This window comes from Notolepis coatsorum (genome assembly GCF_963971535.1).
Source record: "Notolepis coatsorum genome assembly, chromosome: 5".
NCBI classification, from domain to species: domain Eukaryota; kingdom Metazoa; phylum Chordata; class Actinopteri; order Aulopiformes; family Paralepididae; genus Notolepis; species Notolepis coatsorum.
The window spans coordinates 157,415,613-157,441,740 of NC_140169.1; the positions used below are offsets into that span (position 1 = coordinate 157,415,613).

At 42.0% G+C, this 26,128-nt stretch overlaps 1 protein-coding gene across 1 annotated transcript in view; it reads left to right on the forward strand.

The window, feature by feature from the left end:
- Positions 1-510: 510 nt before the first annotated feature.
- Positions 511-26,128, forward strand: part of cdca7a (cell division cycle associated 7a) — a 49,543-nt gene continuing 23,925 nt past the window's right edge. The window contains exons 1-3 of the mRNA XM_084313761.1: positions 511-592; positions 2,201-2,335; positions 5,426-5,551. Of these exons, the coding sequence (XP_084169887.1) occupies positions 572-592; positions 2,201-2,335; positions 5,426-5,551 (282 nt within the window). The 5' untranslated portion in view covers positions 511-571. The remainder of the gene's footprint in view (positions 593-2,200; positions 2,336-5,425; positions 5,552-26,128) is intronic.

Consider the following 26,128-nt stretch of genomic DNA (forward strand, 5'->3'; position numbering starts at 1 on the left):
TGTCATAAATGTCACTATGAATTGAAAATGGGGGACCCTGATGTAAACAAGACCAACGTCTTTCTCTGGTCTGCATCCCCTTAACAATTGTGTGTATTGAGCCGTACTGTATTGTACCCAATCTGCAATCTGTTAAATAAAGTTTTCATTCATTAATCCATTCATTGTACTGTCTGCCCTCTGACCTTATAGAGATCAGATTTTACCCGCTCTGTATGCAAATCACCGCTTTAAGAATTTTGCGCCACGCGTAAAGGACATGGAAGGCACTGTATTTTAAATCCACAGCCAACTCAGTGAGTGAGAGGTCCCTTTGTGTGTGAGCCTTTGTGTCGTTCGGAAAAAATATATAAGCATTTCAGTAAGATATATACGAATAGGTTTCTGTTAGTAATTATTGTTAGCAATTCTTGGTAAGCATTTATTTATTTCTAAACATTTTATACAGCTGTCGGGACACTATCCTGGGGCGGGAAATGAATAGTCTGCCGGGAAAACCTTCCTTGAAGTTCACTCACTGAGGACCTGCGGCCACTTCTCTCTCTCTCTCTTCTAGCAAACTGTGAGGAAAATGCCCCCCATTCGCACCAAGGTAAGAGGAAAAGAACTATTATTATCCCATGCTTATTTATTAATTGTGTACGACTGAATTGTTAGCAATTATATTTCTTTACGTTTTGAGAATTGGAGAATGTTTCGCCTCGAAGAAGCATGTCGGGGGAAGTTGAACAACAATGGACGACTAACCAACAAGATCAACAACTCTGATTAACGTTATTCGTTCATTACGAGTACAATATTAATATAATGTACGTCAACGTCAGCTTATTATTAATAATAATTCACGAAGGCAATCATTCACCTTCTAACTTCTTACCACGTCGACCTGCTGTGATCTCGTTACTTTCTTATAAAACCATAAACCGGTTAACGATGCTAACTCATTGCCTTTCGAGTTTAAATAAAGGTTCGAAATGAAATAGCATACAGTATGTCACTTTTAAATAACTTAATGCTTGAATGCGCACGGATGGATGTCATGATGATGCAGAGTTGTGACGGTAATTATTAACCTTACTTTTATTAATATACCTCGGTCGCAGAAAACGGGTGATAATAATCGATTAGGGGATGATTATCATTAAATGACAATCGTGGCCGATGGGCTGTGACACTGCGCCATGTTGTTGTAGGCCTTGTAGGGCAACACACGCCATGAGACTGTTGCCTTTGTTCTTCCTATAGAAACGTTGGCTACTATTATTATCCAGGTTGGCAGAACTTTTTATGCTTTGTATTCATCCAAATAATACCCTCATTCATGATTTTTTTTAGTTGGAATCCCCTCCATACTGTTTCAGCCACCTGACACTAAAAAAAACATTTTCACTTAAGACCCCCCCCCCCCCCCCCTTTCCCCTCTTTTGCCCTTTTAGATAAGATAAGAAAAGAAAGACCAAAGTCTTTCTCTGGTCTGACTACATCCCCTTGAGCTGTACAGTATTGTACCCATTTCAATCAATCAATCAATATTCCTTCATTGATCCCCTTGGGGGGGGAATTCGGGCGTGATCATGGGGGTACCGTACAGCCGGTATGGGCAGCGTCTATTCGAATCCCAACCGGTTCATGCTTTCGCGTTTTGCTAATCTGATTGGCCACTGCCGTTTCTTGTGCGATCTGATTGGCCACTGACGTTTCTGGTCATGTGACATGTGCGCCCAGTCGCGTGAGGCGCCCATTTCCGCCTCGACCAGCAGCAAACTACCTAACGCCTAGTTTATCACTGGTTAAGCTTAGGCAACTCTTTCGAAGTTGGTTAAGGTTAGAGTTTGGAATCAGGGCTGGTGTTCTATCGCCCTGGTCTAAGACAAACTCTAACCTTAACCAACTTCGAAAGAGTGCCTAAGCTTAACCGGCGAAAGAACTTGCCGTCACACGATTGGTGCGACCAGAAACATCAGTGGCCAATCGGAGCGCAAAATGCGAACGCGGAAGCATGAACCGGTTGGGATTCGAATAGACGCGTATGGGCAGGGTAATGGTAGAAAGACATAAATATAGCCAATAAAATTTGATCCAAATAAAAAAATATGAGGAAAATAAAATCGTGTAAACAATATAATTCACTCTGAATGTAAAAAAAGAGAAATAAACTAAACTTGACCCCGGTCTCACCTGTTGTCTCTCTACCTGGCAGGTAGCCCCGCCCCCCTCCACTAGGATGAACCTGAGGAGCTTCCGCTGCGTGCCCCTGGTGCCCATGGACTCCGCCTCGTCCTCCGACGACAGCTGCGACAGCTTCGGGTCAGACGGAGGCTTCACGCACAACACGGTAAGATTCGAGAGGATTTATTTGTCACGTTTGTCTCTTCTTGGGACCAAGTAAGGTTTTGTTGATATTCCAATGTACAGTTTTGCTTGTACAGTTGTACAGTTTCCCCCACCCTGTCTACCCAACCTCCTCCAATGAACAGTTTCTCTGTCAAATGTATATACGCTCTTTTTTAGACTCTTTTTGTATCACAAACAGTACTGTATATTTGTAAATCTGGTATGTCATAAATGTATAGATGTAGCAGTACTGTCTATCTGTATGTCATATATGTTATGATGAATTGAAAATGGGGGACCCTGGTGTAAACAAGACTAAAGTCTTTCTCTGGTCTGCATCCCCTTAACAATTGTGTGTATTGAGCCGTACTGTATTGTACCCATTCTGCAATCTGTTAATAAAGTTTTCAATCAATCAAACATACATAACCAGGGCGTGGGAGCCATAATGTAAGTTTCAGTATTCTCTGTGCTGGTGTTGTATTATTAGTTGTACTGTCACTTCAGGTGGTGGGCGTGTCCACGGGGGTTTGGCGGTAATGGGAGTGTTCTTAATGGGATTTCATTCACCTTTTTCACTCGGTTGACAGTTTTACGGAAACAGGGGGGTGAGATAGGAGGAGCGCATAATTTCTATTGACCGCAAACGCAAGATGGTTTACATACAAGAACGCAACAGTATTAGTGTATGTAATTAAGTGTATTTCGTCTGTTTTCATAAAGCAACGAATGAAGGCTCGAAAAGCATATTCTGGACGTGGAAGGGAATTATTTGCGACGCGCGTCAAAAGTGTTTGTTGTACTCCTCTGCTTAGCCTCTCGGCACGGCTAGTTTATGACGGCCTACCGCCGCAACACCAGGGCATCCGGTGAAATGCGCGTGGTCGTGCCCGCATCGATTGTGCAATAATACTAATAATAAAATAGACGTAGGAAAAAAACACAGGTAAGTCATAAGATGTGCATGATAAAAATAGACATGCTAAATTCCTGAGAAGGCACTGGGTCCCAGGGCTCTACGCTAACCTTTTTCCCAAGGAGCACATGTGCTCCTAAATGAAAAAATGTAGGAGCACACAAAGAAATTTAGGAGCACCCAAAAATATTTAGGAGCACAGTGAAAATATTTCAAGTAACAGTTTTTTTTTTTTTTCAAAAATAAATGTATATTTGTACTGTGCGTGCATGTGTGTAAATTAGCTCTTGCTACAACCCTGCATGTTTACATTTTGTATTTTGTACTTGATGTACATGTGCTGTCCTAAACTAAACTATCAAATCAAACTACTGCTACAAAAGGTTCAGTCACTTAGCTTTAGCTTTTGCCCCTTTTATGCATACAATGCCTATGTTTTGGCTGTGTTGCTCTTCTAGAAAAATAATCCTTTCAGGGTTGCCTATTGAAATACTGTACACCTCCAGTACAGAAACATTGTTTATGAGTTTGCGTGTCAGGTAGACCATTGATTGACAGTCGAGTCTGCCAATTACATCACACCGCTTGCACTCCAGCCGTCCGGCGCTGCAGCTGGACCCTAGCCCATCTCTGCTGTTGATAACGCTAGCCAAGTTATTATACACACAGATACACAGTGGGCCAGTGACTTTGGTGTAGGGGTGTAACAATGCATCGATCCTAAGGGGGAAATTCAACTGCATCGATTTGAAAATGTTAGAATAGATTATCGCAATTTTAATGTGTACACATTGTTAGTCATGTCCGTTACAGCCAACACACCGACATACGCTACTGCATCAACGTTATGATTAACAAAGCAAGGCATTCGTTTAGTTGCATTAACGTTATATTACTATTGCTATCGATAAATCTAGGTGTTCTAAAATCTATTGCTATTGGTAAGAGATACTATATAATAAGTTAGTGTCTCGGAAAACGAGAGCCCTGATCGCAATGGCCGAGTTTCAGGAAGTAAACAAGCAAAATGAGAGCTTCCGATTGGTCATTTGCTTTATTTCCCATGAAACCAGTCACTTCACTCTACTGTGATTGGACCGTTGGCTTGAGTGCAATGTGGGACTTGTAGTTTTTTAACGATTATCAGCGGAGAAATAAAGTACGACTGAAGGCTGTAATCTGCAGTCGCACACCGTGCGCCTAATTGACTTTTGAGGTTCGCACACATATTTTTAGGGGCATATGCGAGCAATATGGTCGCACTGTAGAGCCCTGGGTCCTATGTACACTACTATACAATATATGCAATTTTAACTCCGTCATTATGTTATAAACTATACTATACAAGAACCACATCTGTTCTTTCCTTAAAGTGACTTTTATATTACTCATTCCTTTAACCCTTTCACTGCCACACTACCACACGGTTAACCCTTTCACTGTGACAATACACAGAAGGTTAACCCTTTCACTGACGCACAACAGCAGGTTAAAGTGACTTTTCCATTTTGTTTAAAGTGATTGCAGCATGTGTGTTTGAGTGTACACACATGGACATGTACACACAGACACACACATGGACATGTACACACAGACATGTACACACAGAGATACACAGACATGGACACACATGGACATGTACACACATACACACACATGGACATGTACACACAGAGGAACAGACACACATATTATGTTATGATAATCAAATAAAGAGCTATTTTCCAAAATGCATTTTTTTTTAACTTTTGTAATTTATTTTCAGAAATGACTGATATTTTGAAACTATTTAAGACCAAAACATGTTAAATAAATGTTTAAATATTTTTTTTTTAAATAAAGGATACAAGTGTGTCCTGAATTTACACTATGGATAAGCCAACCCTGAGTATTCTCAATAGACATCTAACTCACTTGAGACCAAGTCACTGTATTCTGTGAACATTGTACAACAGTTAAAAACTTTAAAGTACAGTGGTAGGCCTTAAATGGGCAAAGCCAAAAGTATTGGTATTATATCGGCGGCTGATATTATATTTTGACATCGGAACGATACCGATGTGTAAAAGAAATGACCATATCGGCGGCCGATATATCGTGCACCACTAGATTATAGGCCTGCTCTGTGTAGCGAGGCGTGGAAGTAACGGGGGGTTGTATTTGCTTTCATTACAGAGGAGCGGCAGCCTCAGACTGGCAGGCAAGCGGCCGGTCGCGAAGCCCAAGCGGTTCCAGGCCGAGGAGGAGGACGCCTGCTCCGGGTTCGAGGAGAGCGCCATCAACAGGCAGCTGAGTGCCATGGTGAGTTTCTGACTAAACTGATGTGCTGATGTCGGCGAAGTCCAAAACTAACGGCACGACCGGGAGACGGAACTGGCGGTGGTCGTGGGCGAGTGATGTCACCGCTAGATTAACCCCTTTCACTGCCACACGACAGAAGGTTAACCCTTTACTATCACACTACCGACGGTCGCCGTGGCAGTGAAAGGGTTAACCGGCTGTTGTGTGGCAGTGAAAAGGTTAACATTCTGTGAATTGTCGCAGTGAAAGGGTTAACAGTTTGGTAGTGCGGCAGTGAAAGGGTTAAGACACCTACCATGATACAAACGCAGCTCTCACCACTAGACTAAGACACCCACCCTGATACAAACACGGCTCTCACCACTAGACTAACACACCCACCCACCCTGATACAAACACGGCTCTCACCACTAGACCAAGACACCCACCCTGATACAAACACAGCTCTCACCACTAGACCAAGACACCCACCCACCCTGATACAAACACAGCTCTCACCATTAGACTAAGACACCCACCCTGATACAAACACAGCTCTCACCACTAGACCAAGACACCCACCCACCCTGATACAAACACAGCTCTCACCATTAGACTAAGACACCCACCCTGATACAAACATAGCTCTCACCACTAGACCAAGACACCCACCCACCCTGATACAAACACAGCTCTCACCACTAGACTAAGACACCCATCCTGATACAAACGCAGCTCTCACCACTAGACTAAGACCCCCAACCTGATACAAACACAGCTCTCACCACTAGACTAAGACACCCACCCTGATACAAACGCAGCTCTCACCACTAGACTAAGACACCCACCCACCCTGATACAAACACAGCTCACCACTAGACTAAGACACCACCCTGATACAAACACAGCTCTCACCGCTAGACTAAGACACCCACCCTGATACAAACTAGGGATGCACGATATTGATTTTTTGATACCGATAACTTTATGCTCCTCAAGCCGATACCGATAACCGATATTTATTGTATAATTTTTTTTTAACTGTATATATATATATAATTTTTTTTTTATCATTTTTTTTTTTTTTTTTAGTATTTATAAGCTCCGACGTGATCGGTACTGCTATCGGTACTCGAGAAATTATGGAGTTTTTTTTTGAGGAATTTAAACGTCGCAAACTAATCTTGTTGGCCGTTGTCTATTATCTCTCCTGCCTCTGTCTCTGCCTGCGAGCGGGCTCCCTCCCACACACACACACTCACTCACACACACACACTCACTCACACGGGTGCTGCGCTGCCGACTCAGTACAGACAGCTCTGCTCTCATAATGGCGGAGAGAACGAAATGTTCAAAAGTCTGGGTCTATTTTACTAAAGTCGATGCTGACGACGCTCGTTGCCACACGTGCAACAAGACATTTGCCAGTAATGTATAAGCGCTGGTACTTGTCAATGTGGCTGGCGGGGAGATAACGTTAGCTCCGAGTAGAGTAATGGCTGACAATCCGGAGGTAAATAAACGAACGAGAGCTTCTGATTGGTGGTAAGAAGAAGAGGTGGGTGCAAGCCGTGGGACGTAATTGGCAGATCGACTGTCTGTCTCCGAATGTAACGTGACTACGTCACAGCCAAGAAAGGGAGCGCTCGATTTGTGAAAAACTCCCTGTTCCTAAACCACACGCTATCAGTTTTACCACAGTACTGGCAAAACGGGAGGAGGCTATAATAAAAACAAGCGCCCTTCATCCAAATCCACCCACACCGGATTTCTTTTAACCAAAAAATGTATTATATGTTATCGGAGCTATCAATAACGTTATCGAGTTTATCGGGATGACGTCATAATTGCTGATATCGGCCCGATAATTATCGTGCATCCCTAATACAAACACAGCTCTCACCACTAGACTAAGACACCCACCCACCATGATACAAACACAGCTCTCACCACTAGACTAAGACACCACCCGGTAAGTGTATTGTAGAGGAGCCAAAGCTATATATTTAGGTTATTGTATTATATGAATGTTTATGTTTATTTTTATAACCTTACATTGAAACGGGCATTAGGAATATTGATTGGATTTAGATAGTCATTGAACCATATTATTTGTCATAATAGAACATTCTAGAACATTCGTGATGATGTCATAATCAAACATTCTAGAACATTTGTGTATCTATAATATATTCAACAATTCTCTCTGAAACTTACAAGAAGAAGAAGAAGAAGAGCTCATTGTGCATCTTAAAACAGTGCTGAGCAGTACTGAACAGATAGACGAAACAACATAGATTGAAGCCTGCATTTCTAGACCCGGGTGCCTTGCCTACCGTTTTGCTGTGGAAAGAGCCGGCAAGTTGATTTACGGCTTTCAGGTGAGGAGGAATTTTAATGTGTCGAGTCGGCAGTGATTTTGGAGACTGGGAAAATACAGTTTTCTTACCTTGTCGTAGTGACGTGAATATTTAGGAAAATAGCTTTTAGGATCACTTCTGTAAAGAAAGACTTCGCTGTGGAAGAGAAATAAACCATTTCGATATCTTTGTTTTACACCGGAGCGTCTGTGGACCTTTTTTTTTTATCAACAAACGTACTACTCACGAGTAAGTAATTTGAACCGGTAGGGTGGAACGTCGGCCCTCATAGTACTGTATCTACAAAACCTTCTGTTTAATCATCTTCCATTGATTAATTTGCTTAGATTTTTCAGGTCTAGTCAATTTGAGCATGGTGTTATTCAGTCAAAGATCATTTTTTTTTATTGATATTCTCATTTGGTTCATTACAATTTACTCAAGCCTAGTAACAGACACAGTATTTCTGACACTGGGAATACATTCCCTGAGATCCATAGCTGTCACTAGAATCGGATACCAAGAACATGCAAATGGGCCATATTAAAAAAGTTTGTAAATGTGTATTCTACGTTCTTATGGAATGAATGAGATAAAAAAAATTGTAATGAATTCTTAGTTAATTTTCATAACGTGATAATTTGCTGTGTAATTAATTAATCTAATTAACGCGATAAACTGACAGCCCTAATATATATACTATACCAGATGCTCTATATGGTATATACACTATACCAGACACTCTATATCATAGGTGTCAAACTCACGGCCCGCGGGCCAAATGTGGCCCGCCACGTCATTTAATGTGGCCCCCAATAGCTCTAAACATTTTTTAAATTTTTTTTATATAAACATTAATCTTGGGTTAAAAAATTGCGCCGTTAAAATAATTGTGGGTTAATGCGTTAATAAAGCTTTAACTTTGACAGCCTTAGTTATTACACATTCTTACACATACATGTATGTTGAACATCTGAGGTATTGATGAAGTAACAAAGGAAAAAAGCCAAAAGCACTTACTCCTCAGACATTCTTTGACAATTTTACAGCCCAAAATACAAAAAAGATCCAGGCGGAATAGGTAACAAAGGGTTGAAGAAATATTGTCTGAACTGTCAGGTGCAAACTGGCTGTGTGACATAACCGAGCATCTCGCTCAATTGAATAAGAAGCTGTAGGGACGCAAACAAGTCTCACCCAAAACTTGACCAATATAGTTGTGAACTGAGACAACCCTTATTTTGTTATTTTTGAGTACAGTTACAGCTGTGTGTTCATGCAGACACATAATAGCAATTTCATTACGAATTGAAAATGGTGGACCCTGATGTAGACAAGTCGAAAGTCTTTCTCTGGTCTGCATCCCCTTAACAATTGTGTGTATTGAGCTGTACTGTACCCATTCTGCAATCTGTTAATTAAACTTAATTAAACTATCTTCCATTAGTTGGATGTATGGCCTCTGCAAGGTTGTGTGCAGCCATTTGTTTTTGTAACATCTGCTACATCTGCCCCACGTGTTCTTTGCAGCTCAGTTGTTAGTTCTGCCCCTCTTGACTGTGACAAAAAGGTTTTGAACAAACTTAATGTCATAGCTTGTATTTGATGATCTTCTTCTTTGTTATTTACTTGAATGGTTTGATCATTGATTAATGGAGTAATATGGGGTTCTGATAAACTAAAATTATTTGTTAAAATAACATAAGCTGACATATATTTTTACATCTATGCAAATGCATATGCAATATGTATAACGTTAATAAATACAGAAACAACATGTTTAACAATATCTAAATGAGTAGCTACTTTTTTTTTTTTTTTTAACTTAACACTTTGGGTGCCGGCCAAAAATCCGGAAAATGACTGTGGGTTGCCAGGATTCCTGGACGATTCTAGCATATCTCATGATCTTAGCGGAGCTATTTCTATATTTTATATTATAACTATGGGGAAATGGTTGGGCTCATTTGAAGACGACAAGTTGATGTACACAATGCAAAAAAAACGTTTGTTTCTGCATGTCTTCGTTCGTTCACAATTACAAGTTAAAAAACGTCAACAAAAGATAAAAGTGGAGGTAAATTATTTAGAACAGAAGTTACAGGCACTTTTATGAAAGGTGTGCCGGCGGGGTGATAATAGGTACTGAACGTGTTATAAAGCAATTTAGACTGGGATGGATGGATGGATGGTTTGATTGATTGATTGTTTAACAGATTGTTTTATTGGTTTGATTGATAGAATGTTTTATTGTTTTGTTGATCGTTTGATTCATAGATTGATTTGTTTGATTGATTGATTACTTTGTTGGTCGTTTGATTGATAGAATGTTTGATTGTTTTGTTGATCGTTTGATTCATAGATTGATTTGTTTGATTGATTGATAGAATGTTTGATTGTTTTGTTGATCGTTTGATTCATAGATTGATTTGTTTGATTGATTGATTACTTTGTTGGTCGTTTGATAGAATGTTTGATTGTTTTGTTGATCGTTTGATTCATAGATTGATTGATTGATTGATTACTTTGTTGGTCGTTTGATTGATAGAATGTTTGATTGTTTTGTTGGTAATTTGCTTGATAGAATGTTTGATTGTTTTGTTGATCGTTTGATTCCATGTACGGATAAATAAAATGATGACGAAAATGATGATGATGATGATTCATAGATTGATTTGTTGGATTGATTGATTACTTTGTTGGTAATTTGCTTGATAGAATGTTTGATTGTTTTGTTGATCGTTTGATTCATAGATTGATTTGTTTGATTGATTGATTACTTTGTTGGTCGTTTGATTGATAGAATGTTTGATTGTTTTGTTGATTGTTTGATTCATAGATTGATTTGTTTGATTGATTACTTTGTTGGTCGTTTGATAGAATGTTTGATTGTTTTGTTGTTCGTTTGATTCATAGATTGATTTGTTTGATTGATTGATTACTTTGTTGGTCGTTTGATTGATAGAATGTTTGATTGTTTTGTTGGTAATTTGCTTGATAGAATGTTTGATTGTTTTGTTGTTCGTTTGATTCATAGATTGATTTGTTTGATTGATTGATTACTTTGTTGGTCATTTGATTGATAGAATGTTTGATTGTTTTGTTGATAGTTTGATTCATAGATTGATTTGTTTGATTGATTGATTACTTTGTTGGTCATTTGATTGATAGAATGTTTTGTTGATCGTTTGATTCATAGATTGATTTGTTTGATTGATTGATTACTTTGTTGGTCGTTTGATTGATAGAATGTTTGATTGTTTTGTTGATCGTTTGATTCATAGATTGATTTGTTTGATTGATTGATTACTTTGTTGGTCGTTTGATTGATAGAATGTTTGATTGTTTTATTGATTGTTTGATTCATAGATTGATTGATTGATTGATTGATTGACAGTCCGACTGACTGACAAACTTGAAATGCAGTAATACTATTATATCGATCAGGTGAGAATATATTGTATTGATCAGGTTAGTAGATATTGTACCGATCAGGTATTATAGATCATGTGCATGCAATAAACTAAACAAAAAAACATTTTGACTGTTTCTCATTCATGTACTGTGCATAATCTGCTCCTGTGTTGTAGACACTGTTGCTCTGTACCTACCCGTTTTCCAATTTATTCGTCCATACATGATAAACACATTCATAAAGTAATAATATCTTGTATTGATAATATATCAATTAGTTTCACCTGGAAATACTACTACCTCATCAACCACCATGCCTGGCGCTAATGAACAAGTAAGTTATAACTACTGGTGTAGGTCCAGACAACATTATTATAAAATACAGAATACTTTACAATGCAGAAAACTTGAAACTTTGATGCCATGAACATTTTTATTGTAAAATATGTTCAATAAACTGGGTGACAAGTCATCAGTACCAACCATTGTTGCTGTGCATTATATGCTGGTAACATTCACAGTATAGGATTATGGTAATTTACCAAGACAATACCTTATAAAAAGTGAACACTGTGATGATAACCAACCATTGTTTCAGTGCATTTAGGAGTTTGTTGGTAACATTCACAGTATAGGATTATGGTAATTTACCAAGACAATACCTTATAAAAAGTGAACACTGATGATAACCAACCATTGTTTCAGTGCATTTAGGAGTTTGTTGGTAACATTCACAGTATAGGATTATGGTAATTTACCAAGACAATACCTTATAAAAAGTGAACACTGTGATGATAACCAACCATTGTTTCAGTGCATTTAGGAGTTTGTTGGTAACATTCACAGTATAGGATTATGGTAATTTACCAAGACAATACCTTATAAAAAGTGAACACTGGAGGATAATCAACCATTGTTTCAGTGCATTTAGGAGTTTGTTGGTAACATTCACAGTATAGGATTATGGTAATTTACCAAGACAATACCTTATAAAAAGTGAACACTGGAGGATAATCAACCATTGTTTCAGTGCATTTAGGAGTTTGTTGGTAACATTCACAGTATAGGATTATGGTAATTTACCAAGACAATACCTTATAAAAAGTGAACACTGTGATGATAACCAACCATTGTTTCAGTGCATTTAGGAGTTTGTTGGTAACATTCACAGTATAGGATTATGGTAATTTACCAAGACAATACCTTATAAAAAGTGAACACTGTGATGATAACCAACCATTGTTTCAGTGCATTTAGGAGTTTGTTGGTAACATTCACAGTATAGGATTATGGTAATTTACCAAGACAATACCTTATAAAAAGTGAACACTGTGATGATAACCAACCATTGTTTCAGTGCATTTAGGAGTTTGTTGGTAACATTCACAGTATAGGATTATGGTAATTTACCAAGACAATACCTTATAAAAAGTGAACACTGGAGGATAATCAACCATTGTTTCAGTGCATTTAGGAGTTTGTTGGTAACATTCACAGTATAGGATTATGGTAATTTACCAAGACAATACCTTATAAAAAGTGAACACTGGCTGATGATAACCAACCATTGTGTCAGTGCATTTAGGAGTTTGTTGGTAACATTCACAGTATAGGATTATGGTAATTTACCAAGACAATACCTTATAAAAAGTGAACACTGGAGGATAACCAACCATTGTTTCAGTGCATTTAGAAGTTTGCTGGTAACATTCACGTCACATGAACTACAGGGCATATCTTACTTGGTCTCTCGCATCGATGACTGCATTGTCCATTGATAAATGGATGAAGCGCCAGATGATCTGTGGACCAAAAAATATCCAATACATGCTTCCAAATTATATAAATAATAGGCCAATGGACTGCATTAGAAAAGTGTGGTATGTTACCTACATATGTCACCCCACTTCTTAGGGACCTGCACTGGCTCCCCATTGCTGCACGTATCCGCTTCAAGGCCCTCGACCTAGCATACCGTGCGGCAAAGGGAACCGCTCCCGCCTACCTCCGGTCAATGGTCTCTAACTACACACCCTCAAGACCCCTACGCTCTGCATCTTCTGGCCGCCTCAGATCTACTCCTATCCAAGCTCCCGGAGGGTCATCAAAGAGAAGCCGCCTATTCTCAGTCCTTGCCCCACAATGGTGGAATGAACTACCCATCCCAGTTAGGACAGCCGAATCCCGTCCAATCTTTCGCCGTCGACTAAAGACTCACTTCTTCAACCATTATCTGAAATGATAAAAAAAAAAAAAAAAAAAATCTAACCCTGACTAACTTTAATGTCGTGCACTTGTCCTAATAAACTAACCTACACTGTAACACGCAACACTTTGATGAACATTGTTACTCAGCTGATAGAGTTATACCCTTCTTGCTGTCTTGTCGCACAGAACTTGTAAGTCGCTTTGGATAAAAGCGTCAGCTAAATGACTAAATGTAAATGTAAATGTTATAAACTGGGTGACTGTCAGCAACCATTGGTTCTGTGCAAACGGTAAAAATGAGGGGGGAAAAAGATAAATTAAAAAAAAAACTATATACACACACAATGCAAATTATGAATGGAGTCGATACAGCTAGATCGCTAACATAACGTCTCATCTGCAAGCAGTCCACGTGAGCGGATCGGCGCGGCCGAGAAATCCGCTCTTCGCTCTTTAAAGCTTGGTCCGCTCCGCTAATCACTCATGTTGACCCCGCCCCCAAGTCGCTCTCCGCTCGCTCCCCGCTCACCTTGAATCGAGCGCTCCCCGCTCCCCGCGCCAGATCGCTCGGCAGTTTTTTTTCTTCTTTTTTTGGAGCATGGTGTAAATGAGCTCAAACTACAACAGTCTACACCCCCTGGGCCCCTTAACAATTGTTTGTATTGAGCCGCATTGTAATTGTAGCCATTCTGCAATGTTAAATAACGTTGTTTATCCATTCACTATCTCTATTAAGCGATGATAGGCTAGCCGAGCCACAATGCTATGGTCGCTGCCATTAACGTTAGCATGTAAGCTAACGTCAACAACAATGGCGTCGATACTTTTTCCTAACTGGAGTGAGTGTGGGCGTCTCTACAGTGACAAAGCCTGAACGAACAGCCTATCACAGGTTCACCCTTCTCATTGGTTGAAAATGGCCTTCATGTTTGTACATCGCCATCTGTTGCTTTGGCATTGTACTGCATGTATATATTACATCAGTGTTAAACCACTGAGCGGCCTGGAGTGGATTGGAGCGGAGGAGAACTCTCGCTCCGGACGTCGCGCCGACTCATTTTAAAACCCACTCCTCGCTCACGTCAAAACCGGCCGCTCCGCGCCCCGCGCCGCTCACGCTCCGATCCGCTCACATGCACTGTCTGCAAGTGGTCCAAACATGCCTATGCAATATCGACAACCGTGGCCCAAATACATGTGTTCAACGCATTTGTCTTGTACAGAAAACAGTGCAACTACCCATACACTATACTATACTATACTATACTACAATATACTATACTATACTATACTACACTATACTATACTACACTCAGCTAGCTATACTATGTACCGGTACACATGGTTCTGTCTGTATCACACAATGATGGATTATTTAGAAGTAATCTGTACTTCTGTGTGCCGGATTATTTAGAAGTAGTCTGTACTTCTGTATGACAACTAATAAAGAAACTATTTAGAGAAATCCCTCTTTGTGTGGTACAGAGCGAAGCATTTGTCACGATGCAGGGGGACTTTGCACGATGTGCAAAAATATCTGGTCTCACTCCTGATGCCACGCCTACTGCAGACACGACATTTCCTACACGGTAGCTTTTTCTTCGGGGTGGCTTTGTATGCAACCATTACATGCTTCACAAAGCCACCCACTAATCTGCTCTGCGGGTCCCCCAGTGGGGCCCTAGGGTCGACATGCCCCACCTGCTCAGCCCCTGCCTCCTCCTCATCCCCATCCCCTGCCTCCTCCCCTGCCTCCTCCCCTGCCTCCGCCTCCATCTCCGCTGTCACCCCAGGAATCTTCTTCTCCTTACCGTCTGTGTAGGTCCGCGCCACAGCCCTGGTGAACCGGAAGAGGTTGGAGTAATGCCCTTGTGGGTGCTTTTTTTTGTACAAGACAAAAGCGTTGAACATACATATTTGGATCAGATACATCACAAACTTTTTGGTCCACTTTCCAGTCTTACGTGTAACCGGATAGTACGATATATTCTGATCCAGCTGATCGACGCCGTTCATGAATTTATTGTACTCCATGATTGATGATGGCTTGAGCATCTCCACCCTCAGCGCTTTGCCCTTCTTCTGCTTCTGCCACACCATCGCCTTTTCCATGGTGTCCTCGTGGAAGCTGCTGATGGTCTTCACGATTCTTTTATCGCGCCATGCCACGATCATGACCTCCTTGTTGTTGACCGCAATGCGCTCCCCCACACCGATGTCACGTTTGGTCATGTTCTTGATGATGGCTGGCTCGCCCCGGTGCTTCCTGAGGGTACCACAGACGTCGGTCCTCAACTGTCGGAGCCTGGCGGACATACGTACGGAGTTGTAGAAGTTGTCCATAAAGAGCATATAGCCGGCCCCAGACAGACGTCCAACAGACCGACGACCGTGTCCCCCAGGAGCGAGCCTTCCCGACAATATGGCTTAAATGAAAAGCAATATCCTGTGCGAGATTCGCACAGGAAGTAAGACTTGATACCATAGCGGGTGGGCTTGTTTGGGTTGTAGACCCGGAAGGTCAGGCGGCCTCGCCATGCCATCACCCCCTCGTCAATGGCGAGCCCGCGTTCAGGCTGGTACAGCTCCTTGCACCTCGCGTTTACATGGTCGACTACAGGGCGTACTTTGCACAATTTGTCTCTAACTTCCAGGGAAGTATTGTCCGCAAAGTGGAGGAATCGCCAGATCAATTGAAACCTGTTGCGTGGCATGGTCTCAGAGTAGTACGGTGTGTGCATCATGTCGTCAGTGGTCCACGCGAGGCTTCCGCAGGACACTGCTAAGGAAATTGAGTCCGAGGAACTTCTTCAGCTCCTTCAATGTGAGGGGCTTCCAAAGCAGTGCCCTGCTACTGGTTAGCGTGGGGTCCAGCCGGGCAATGGACTGCTCAGCGTAGAGGTTGGACTGGGCAACAATAGAGTTCAGAAAAGCATCTGTCAGGAACAGATCCATCCATTTCGCAGGCCGGTAAGATCTGAGTGCCTTGGCGTCCTGGAGCAACCCCGGTTGGGCTGTGAAGGGGATCCTTTGAGGCACCCAGCCCTCATGAGACCAGGCATTCTCCTCTTCCTGGCGGATCGCAGCCCTGCTCTTCGCTCCTCCACGTCGCACGCCACGACCTGTCAATTATACAAATATACTATAACACCCCTACTGTAGACATTCATATGCCACGTAGTTACAAACTGTGTGAGTGAATGAGTGTGTGTGTGGGGTTCAGATGTCAGAGCTGGACGTGGTGTGGGGGTCAGAGGTCAGAGCTGGAAGTGGTGTGCAGAGTGAGGCCAACTTACCGCTCTTAGATGTGCGTTTTCCGCCCTGCAACGGGTTCCGGCATGTCCAGACTAGCATCCAGTTCTAGAATCACATGATGTAATACATTACACTAGGGCAACGTATTGTCATTGTATTTACCACCATCACCACCAGACCAGGCCCTGCAGCAGCCAGTCACCACCAGGCCCAGGCCCTGCAGCAGCCAGTCACCACCAGGCCCAGGCCCTGCAGCAGCCAGTCACCACCAGGCCCAGGCTCTAGCAGCAGCCAGTCACCACCAGGCCCAGGCTCTAGCAGCAGCCAGCTACCACCAGGCCCAGGCTCTAGCAGCAGCCAGTCACCACCATGTACAATTTCCTGCAGGAGTAGAATGTGATCCCATGTCGTTGCCAGTCTCAGCGTCACTATCGGCAGGGTCTGCACCAGAATCTGAATTGGATTAAATTCATTCAGTAAGTAAGTCTCATAAAACACAATAGTAATACATTTACACATACATAAATGTAGTTAGTACATACCCAAGCATGTTGGTGTATTGGCCCCGGATTCGGTTTCGGAGCCTGTATGAACACAAAATAAATCAGCGGCCATTGTACATCAAAGCATGTAATGTGTGTGTGTGTTGTAATCAATGGAATTTTACATATGCTACACAACCATGCATTTAAATATAGGCCTCACCATGTGCCCATGCCATTGTGTGTGTGTATGTGTGTGCTGTAATCAATGGAATTTGCATATAGAGGCCTCACCATGTACTGCGAAGTTCAAAGGTGTTGGAGAGGATTCATGCCTTTTGATCTCGTGTGTGTGTGTGTGTACACACACTGCACACACACATACACACACATCAAAGGGCATGGACACATGGTGAGGCCTGCATCTACACACACACACACACACATCCATGTAACCTAAATGTAGACAACTTCAAAAGGGCTGGCATCTACACACACACACACATCCATGCAACTTAAACCATGCATTTAAATATAGGCCTATAGAGGCCTCACCATGTACTGCGAAGTTCAAATGTGTTGGAGAGGATTCATGCCTTTTTGATCTTGTGTGTGTGTGTGTGTGTGTACACACACTGCACACACACGCACACATACACACACATCAAAGGGCATGGACACATGGTGAGGCCTGCATCTACACACACACACACACACACATCCATGTAACCTAAATGTAGACAACTTCAAAGGGCTGGCATCTACACACACACATCCATGCAACTTAAACCATGCATTTAAATATAGGCCTATAGAGGCCTCACCATGTACTGCGAAGTTCAAATGTGTTGGAGAGGATTCATGCCTTTTTGATCTTGTGTGTGTGTGTGTGTACACACACTGCACACACACACACACACACATACACACACATCAAATGGCATGGGCACATGGTGAGGCCTGCATCTACACACACACACACACGCATCAATGTAACCTAAAGGTAGACAACTTCAAAGGGCTGGCATCTACACACACACACACACACATCCATGCAACCCGTGCAGCACATGGCCATCAACTATATCGATTTGAACATAAAACAATATTCACATTGCAACATGATACCACATTGATAGCTACACACTTCAAATGGCGTGCACATGCACACACACACACATCTACACACACACACATCCATGTAACTAAAGGTAGACAACTTCAAAGGGCTGGCATCTACACACACACACACATCCATGCAACCCGTGCAGCACATGGCCATCAACTATATCGATTTGAACATAAAACAATATTCACATTGCAACATGATACCACATTGATAGCTACACACTTCAAATGGCGTGCACATGCACACACACACATCTACACACACACACACATCCATGTAACTAAAGGTAGACAACTTCAAAGGGCTGGCATCTACACACACACACACACACACACATCCATGCAACCCGTGCAGCACATGGCCATCAACTATATCGATTTGAACATAAAACAATATTCACATTGCAACATGATACCAATTACCACGTCGACCACCACCACGTCGTCTCATGCCCAGCATGCAACTATTATCACTTACATTGATAGCTACACACTTCAAAGGGCCACTTCAAAGGGCGTGCACATGCGCACACACACACACACACACACAAGACCATTACAACCTAACGTGTAGCACATGGTGGCCTGTACATGCCTATATCCTATATCATTCAACTATCGATTTGAACATGCACGTAAAACAATATTCACATTGCATTAGTAAACATGACGTACCGTTGCCCCGTCGACCACCACCGCGTCCCACGTCTGAATCGTGCGATGAATCAGACTCATAACACCTCCGACCCAAGCCGAGATCATCGTCGGATGATTCCGGAGCTAGAATATAATAAATGCATATCAGCGTTGGTTTGGCGAACTAACGTTACATAGTCACAGAATAAGCGTTAGGTAAATCATCAAATACACGTTTCACACACACAATCGCATGCATATCGGCGTTGGTTTGGCGAACTAACGTTACATAGTCACAGTATGTAAATCATCAAATACACGTTTCACACACACACACAATCACATGCATATCGGCGTTGGTTTGGCGAACTAACGTTACATAGTCACAGTATGTAAATCATCAAATACACGTTTCACACACACACATATATATATATATATATATAAGACCGTGTAATTACCTGGTGGTTCCCAATCGGCGCTCCCATCAGATTCGTGGGCGGTCGAATCGCTGTCCCCTGACTCGCATGAAGAAGCTATGACCACAGCGGCAGCCTTCCTCTTCCTCGAACTGCGTCGGGGAGAGCCGCTCCCGGTCCCGGGGCGAGACACGTTACTGGGCCCAGCGACGGTCTCACGGCTCTCTCCGATCGGAGCTACCAAAGTCGTTGGTGCTGCTGCTGCTCGAACAACCGCGGGTCCAAACGCCAGCTTCGTCTGAACAAACCGACCCGCCGCCGGCTTGTCCCCACGCTTACCTACACTACGTCTCTTCATACTGATCTAATAATCTAAATGAAACTACTAACTGATCAAACTACTATTACTACTACTGAAATATACTACCTAGACTACACACTAATCCCTCGAATAGTACTACTACTTAGCACGACTAAGTACTTTCTAAAGCACAGCTGAAACCTTACAATTAGTCTGATACTACCACTATACTGTATAACACTATAAATATAGACTATAGGCTGATCTCAATTCAAAAATCTCTCTCTCTCTCTATCGCTCTATCTATCTCTCTCTCTCCTCCAAAACCTCATCGATTCTGGGATCGCGCTAACGTTTTATACCTGTGGTTACATTGGCCAGGTATGCTGGCCAATCAAATGCCAGATTCATTGTGGGGTACAATATTCCCCCTATTGTGATAGTGTTAGAAAATAGGGGGACACTGCCACCTAGTGAAATTTGAGAGGAAATGCAGTTTCCGGTTCAAATTTTCTTCCAAAAGCTCGGCGGTGAAGTTCAGACGGGGAAAATCGAAAAAAGATGTAAACAGATCAAAGACGCTGTACAGCGTCTTCGGCACCTTGAGCATGGCCGGGAAAGACGTGAAAAGACGTTTCCCGGCACCCAAAGTGTTAAATGTTTATTGAGACAAACAACACAACATATACAATAACTTCAACAACACTATTAAACAGACATAAATAATAAAGAAAAAATGTAATGCCCAAAAGACGAAAAATAAAAATACTGACTAAAAAACATAAACATAAAATAATTGTAAAACATTAAGTGTGTGACATGGGTTCAGAGACCCTCTTTGAATCTCTTTCCTCCTTTACCCTTCGCCCTCTTGTGATGTATTTGGTTCTTCCTCTGTGATGTCGTTTTCGTTCCCCTTGTAATCATCCCACTTTCCCCATCTTTCTCCAAATTTCTCTTCCTGTAACCTCAGCATGTGTGTTATCCTCTCCATATCCTGTATCTCTTCCATTATTCCTACCCATTGTGCTATTGTCGTGGGTCTTCTTTGTACCACAGTCTTGTTATTGCTTTTCTGGCCGCTATCAACATTATCTTTATTAAATATTTGTCCCCCCCTTGTATTCCCTTGTGTGTCAGGTCTCCTAAGTAAAGCACCAGTCCTGTTTGTGGTAACCCGTATCCTAATATTCTGATCATTGCCTCCCCTATCTCCTCCCAATACCCCTTCAGCTTCTGACATCCCCAGAATATGTGCGTGTGATTTGCCCCCTCCTTCCCACACATCCTCCAGCATGCTCTTTGTGTTGGTGCATATTTTCCCTTCAGCTCTGGGGTTATAAAGAATCTGATTATGTTTTTCCATCCAAACTCTTTCCATATCCTCGATCCTGTTGTTGAATGTTGCACCTCGCATATGTTCCCCCATTCCTTCCCTGTTATTTCTATCTCTAGTTCTCTCTCCTAGTTCTCTCTCCCATTTCTCCCTTATGTAATCGGTCATGTGTCCCTTGCTGTTCATTATAGCTCGGTATATTGCTGATATTACTCTTCCTTGCCCCCCTTCGTATGCCCATACTATCATCTTGATTATTCCATTTTGTTCTTCATCTTTGGCCCCCCTTATTTCTTTGTTGTAGTAGTCTCTAACCTGTAGATATCTGAAGTGGTCCCTGTTTTCTAGTCCAAATTTCTCCTTTAATTTTTGTAGTGTCTGCATTTCCCCCTTCTCTATCATTTTGCATATCGCTGTTGCCCCCCCTCCCACCTTCTGAATCCATGGTCTAACCTCCCTGGTTTGAATCTCTTGTCATGTGCTACCCATCTCAGAACCCCTGACTGCTTCTCCAATTTGTGTGTTTTTACTACTCTGTTCCATATGGTCAAGGTGCATTTGGTGATTGGATCTAATAGTCCCTCTTTTTCTTTAAATAGTTCCCTATCTCCCACCAGAGCTTGTACCTTGTATCCCTCCCCTTCTTTTTCAATGTCTTTCCATCTTGCCTCATATCTGTCGTTACACCAGCACGTCACTGCTCTCAGTTGTGCTGCATAGTACTAATCTTGTAGGCTGGGTACTGCCATCCCTCCCTCTTCCTTTGGTAGTTGTAGTGTTTTATATCTGACCCGTGGTCTTCTCCCCGCCCATATGAACCTCGATATCAGTCTGTCCCACTCCCTGAATTGATTCTGTGGTATTTGTATCGGTAGTGACTGGAATAGGTACAGTAACCTTGATAGTATGTTCATTTTAATGACCTCTATTCTTGAATTGAAGTCCAAGGGCATTACTGTCCATCTCTCTAAGTCTCTCTTGATGTTCTGATTTATCTGTGTATAGTTCGCCTCAAACAGTTTCCCCACCCCTCTTGTGATGTTCACCCCTAAGTATTTAATCTTGTCCATGTCCCATCTTATCCTGTACTGTTCCCTAATTTCCGTCGTTGGGTAATAGTTCCATGCTAAGGTCTGTGTCTTTGTCACGTTTAGTTTGTATCCCGAGTAGTGGCCATATTCCTTCAGTAGATCCATCAGTGCCGGGAAGCTCTTGTCTGGTTGCCTCATGTATACTATCACGTCGTCCGCAAATAGGCCTAGTTTATATTCCGTTCCCTTTATCCTTACTCCCTTAATGTCCTCGGTCTGTCTGATCAGTTGTGCCAGTGGTTCTATGAAAACGGCGAAGAGCGTTGGTGAGAGACAACATCCCTGTCTGGTAGCCCTCTCTAATCTGATTCTATCCGTCAGGCTGCCATTCACCTTAACCCTCGCTGTCGGTTCTTGATATAGCGCCTTGATCATCTTCATCGCCCTCCCGTTCAGTCCGAACCTCATCAATGTTTTATATAAAAATGTCCAGCTCACACTGTCGAATGCTTTTTCTGCATCTAGGCTAATCAGTACCGCGCTACCCCCTTGTTTTTGTATCTCCTCTACTATGTGTAATGTTTTTCTCACGTTGTCCTGTGTCTGTCTCCCTTTAATAAATCCAGTTTGATCTTCATCTATAATGTCTGGCATAAACTTCTCAAATCTCTTTGATATTATCGATGTATACATCTTGTAATCCACGTTGAGTATGGACACAGGTCTGAAACTACTACACAATTCTCTATCCTTCCCTTCCTTCGGTATCGTGGTGATTATGGCTTCCTTCCACGAGGGGGGCATTTTGCCCTCCATCGTGTGTCTGAACGCCGCCCCTAACATAGGTGCTAATTCCGTTCTAAATGTCTTGTCGAATTCCGATGGGAATCCGTCGCTCCCCGGAGATTTGTTGTTTTTAGCTCTACTAATTGCCTCTTCCAGTTCTCGTTCCGTAATTATTTTATTTAATTCTTCATTCTGTTCTTTCCCTATCGATGGTAACTAGCTTCTCCAGATATGCTTCTATTTCCTCTTCTCCCGCTGCTTTTGGCTGTGTATAGTTTCTCATAGTATTCTCTAAATGTCCTCTCTATTTCAGCTGGGTCTCTCAATATTTCATTAGTCTTTGTATCCCTTATTGTGTGTATCGTGTTCAACTTCTGTTGCGTCCTAATTCTCCTAGCCAACAGTCTGGTCGCTTTTGGTCCCCCTTCATAGTACGTTTCATGAACCTCGCTTTCTTTTCTATTTCCGTCAATAATTCCCTATTTATCCTGGCCTTTACTTCTTTGATTTCTCCGAGCGTTTCCTGTTCTTTTGATATCTGGTGTCTCCCCTCTAGCTTCTTCAGCTTCCCTATCAGATTGTGATATGTCTCCGTTCTGGCCTTCTCTGTCTTCTCCATCAATTTCCCCCTTATCACCACCTTCAGTGTGTCTCATAGAATGTTCGGATCTACCGCCCCATTGTCATTTTCTTCCTTATACCTGGCTATCTCATCCTTGATCTGACTCACCACCCCCTTGTTATTTAATATTCCTACATTTAGTCTCCAGATCGTGTTCCTCCGTCTCCCTTCTAGATCTACTGTCAGATATATGGCACTGTGATCCGATATGTCCGCTACTCCTATTCTGCTCTCCCGTACCCTGTAACTGTCCCCCGTCGTCATCAAAAAGTAGTCTATTCTCGCATATGTCACGTGTGGGTGTGAGTAATGTGTGTATTCCCTGTCCATGGCGTGCATCCCCCTCCAAACATCTGTAATTCCCATTTCCGTCACCTGAATATTCATATATCTACTGATTGGTGCCCGTCCTTTTCTAGTACTCGTGGTGTCTAGGTCGTGATTCAGTACTACATTAAAATCTCCCGCGCATATCAATATCCCTTCTAGTTCCATCACTATCATATCAAAAATGGTCTCATGTAAATCCCTCTCACTCTTTGGGGGTGCATAAACATTCACTAACGTAATCATTTGACCCTCCATTTTTCCCTTCACCAGAACAAACCTTCCCTCGTCTCTTACTTCCTTGATCAATTCAATTTTGACTGTTTTTGATTAACGTGATTACTCCTCTCCTCAGGTTCCGTTTAAAGGAACTATAGTATGCATTTTCATATCCAAATCTCTTCAGTTTCTCATGATCCTGTGCTACCAAATGTGTCTCCTGCAGAAAAATCACTTCCATCTCACTTTTTTTACACTTCAACATCACTTTGCCCCTCTTTATCGTATTATTCATTCCATTAACGTTTAACGACATCATTTTTATACCTTTAACCATTGTCATCTTTCTTCTTTCGTCTGTCAGTCCCCCCCATGTCACATTCATTCCCCCCTCCGGTTGTAGCCTCCGCTCTCTTCACCGAATACATATAATGATTAACATAAATAAAAAACATAAACTTTACATAAAGTGCTCCCAAGGCGTTCGGGGGGTCCCTGTGTCCCCCCCTGTCCCCTGCTGGTGGGTGAGGAGTAATTGCTCTCCTAGTGAGAGGCCTCCTCCTGACGGCTTGGGGGTTTGAAACCTTTACCCCCAACCGCTCGTCATATTTGTCCAGCTTTCTTACTGTTTTTATTGCTGTCGAGCTCCTGGTCAAAAGCGCTCTGTCCTTCATTCTGATCAAAGACTCCCATTTCCTAGGTCCCTCTCAATGTGGCTCATATGTGTCACCTCACAGCGCTTTGTGCCAGATCTCTACATTTTCATTTTTCAGATTATTCCAGATGGCTAAAGTACAGAATCTAAGCTTTCAAATGATGTGTCATATGTTGAAATCTGAGAATTTTTTTAACACGATGTGCTCAATTATAACTTGTAAACCTGGTTGTATTCTAGAATACTTAAGGGGGTGAAAGCCCTCTCAAAGGAAGGCCACTTTTCACACTTCAGACAGTTTCAACTGGGCGTCAACAAACCCCCTCCAGCAACGCCCCTCACCTGAATAGCATTAACATAATTAAGTACTGCCATGGCAGTTATCTCTCCTCAGGACCCGATCTTCATTCTCTTGTTTGTATTGAGCTGTACTGTATTGTGCCCATTCTGCAATCTGTTAATAACGTTTTCAATGCATAGTAGTATAGACATTATTAGCATAGTAGGTAGTAGTAGTAAAATGGATACTAGTAAAAGATGGTATGAAGGTTAGTAGTTTCAGATATTAATTGAAGTTAATTTGGCTCGTCTTCTGCCAGCTTGTACAGACAGGAGCTTGACCTCGTTGACCTTAAGCACAAACCAAACTGCTTTAATAAAATTAAATAGAATAGAATATGTCTAGAGTCTTTATTGTCATTATACAGACAGCGTTATATAGCTCAACAGTGCACAATTAATAAACAATAATAATTATTAGGAAGATACAATAAAATAGTCCATTTCTATGGTCCATCTATCTGGACAGTATAGGACTGTGAAGCTGCTTTGACACCAGAATTTCCCCAAGGGGATTAATAAAGGATCATCTTATCTTAGTAGGTAACATCACAATAAAAAATAAACAATTTTAGGAAGATAAAATAAAAGTCAATGTCTACAGTGTATGGATGCAGGGTCCATCTGTGTGTGGGGGTGTGTGTGTGATCTCAGCACTTATCTGTATCTTTGTGTGTGTTGGGTCTTGAGGGGGTGTCTAACATCGTACAGTCTTGTTCTGAGGTGCTGTAGACGTTGGTCTTGAGGGTATCTAACATCGTACAGTCTTGTTCTGAGGTGCTGTAGATGTTGGTCGCGGGCATGTGATGTCTTTTCCCGCATCAGAACAGTATTGTCTTATCTCCTTAAAAAGATAATTCTGCCTGTCATTGTCAAGTCCGGGTGGGGGTATCACTGGAAAATTGGAGATGGTCGGGTAGCGTTTTGGGTCTTTCAGCAGTTGAAACTCGAATGGTTCAGCATCATCACGGTGTAATTTCGCTGTCACCATGCCAGGTCTGCTGGCATCGAAGCTGTAATAGAATAAAGAACACATTTAAAATATTGTCTATTTCGTAAAGAAAACACTGGTCCCAGGAC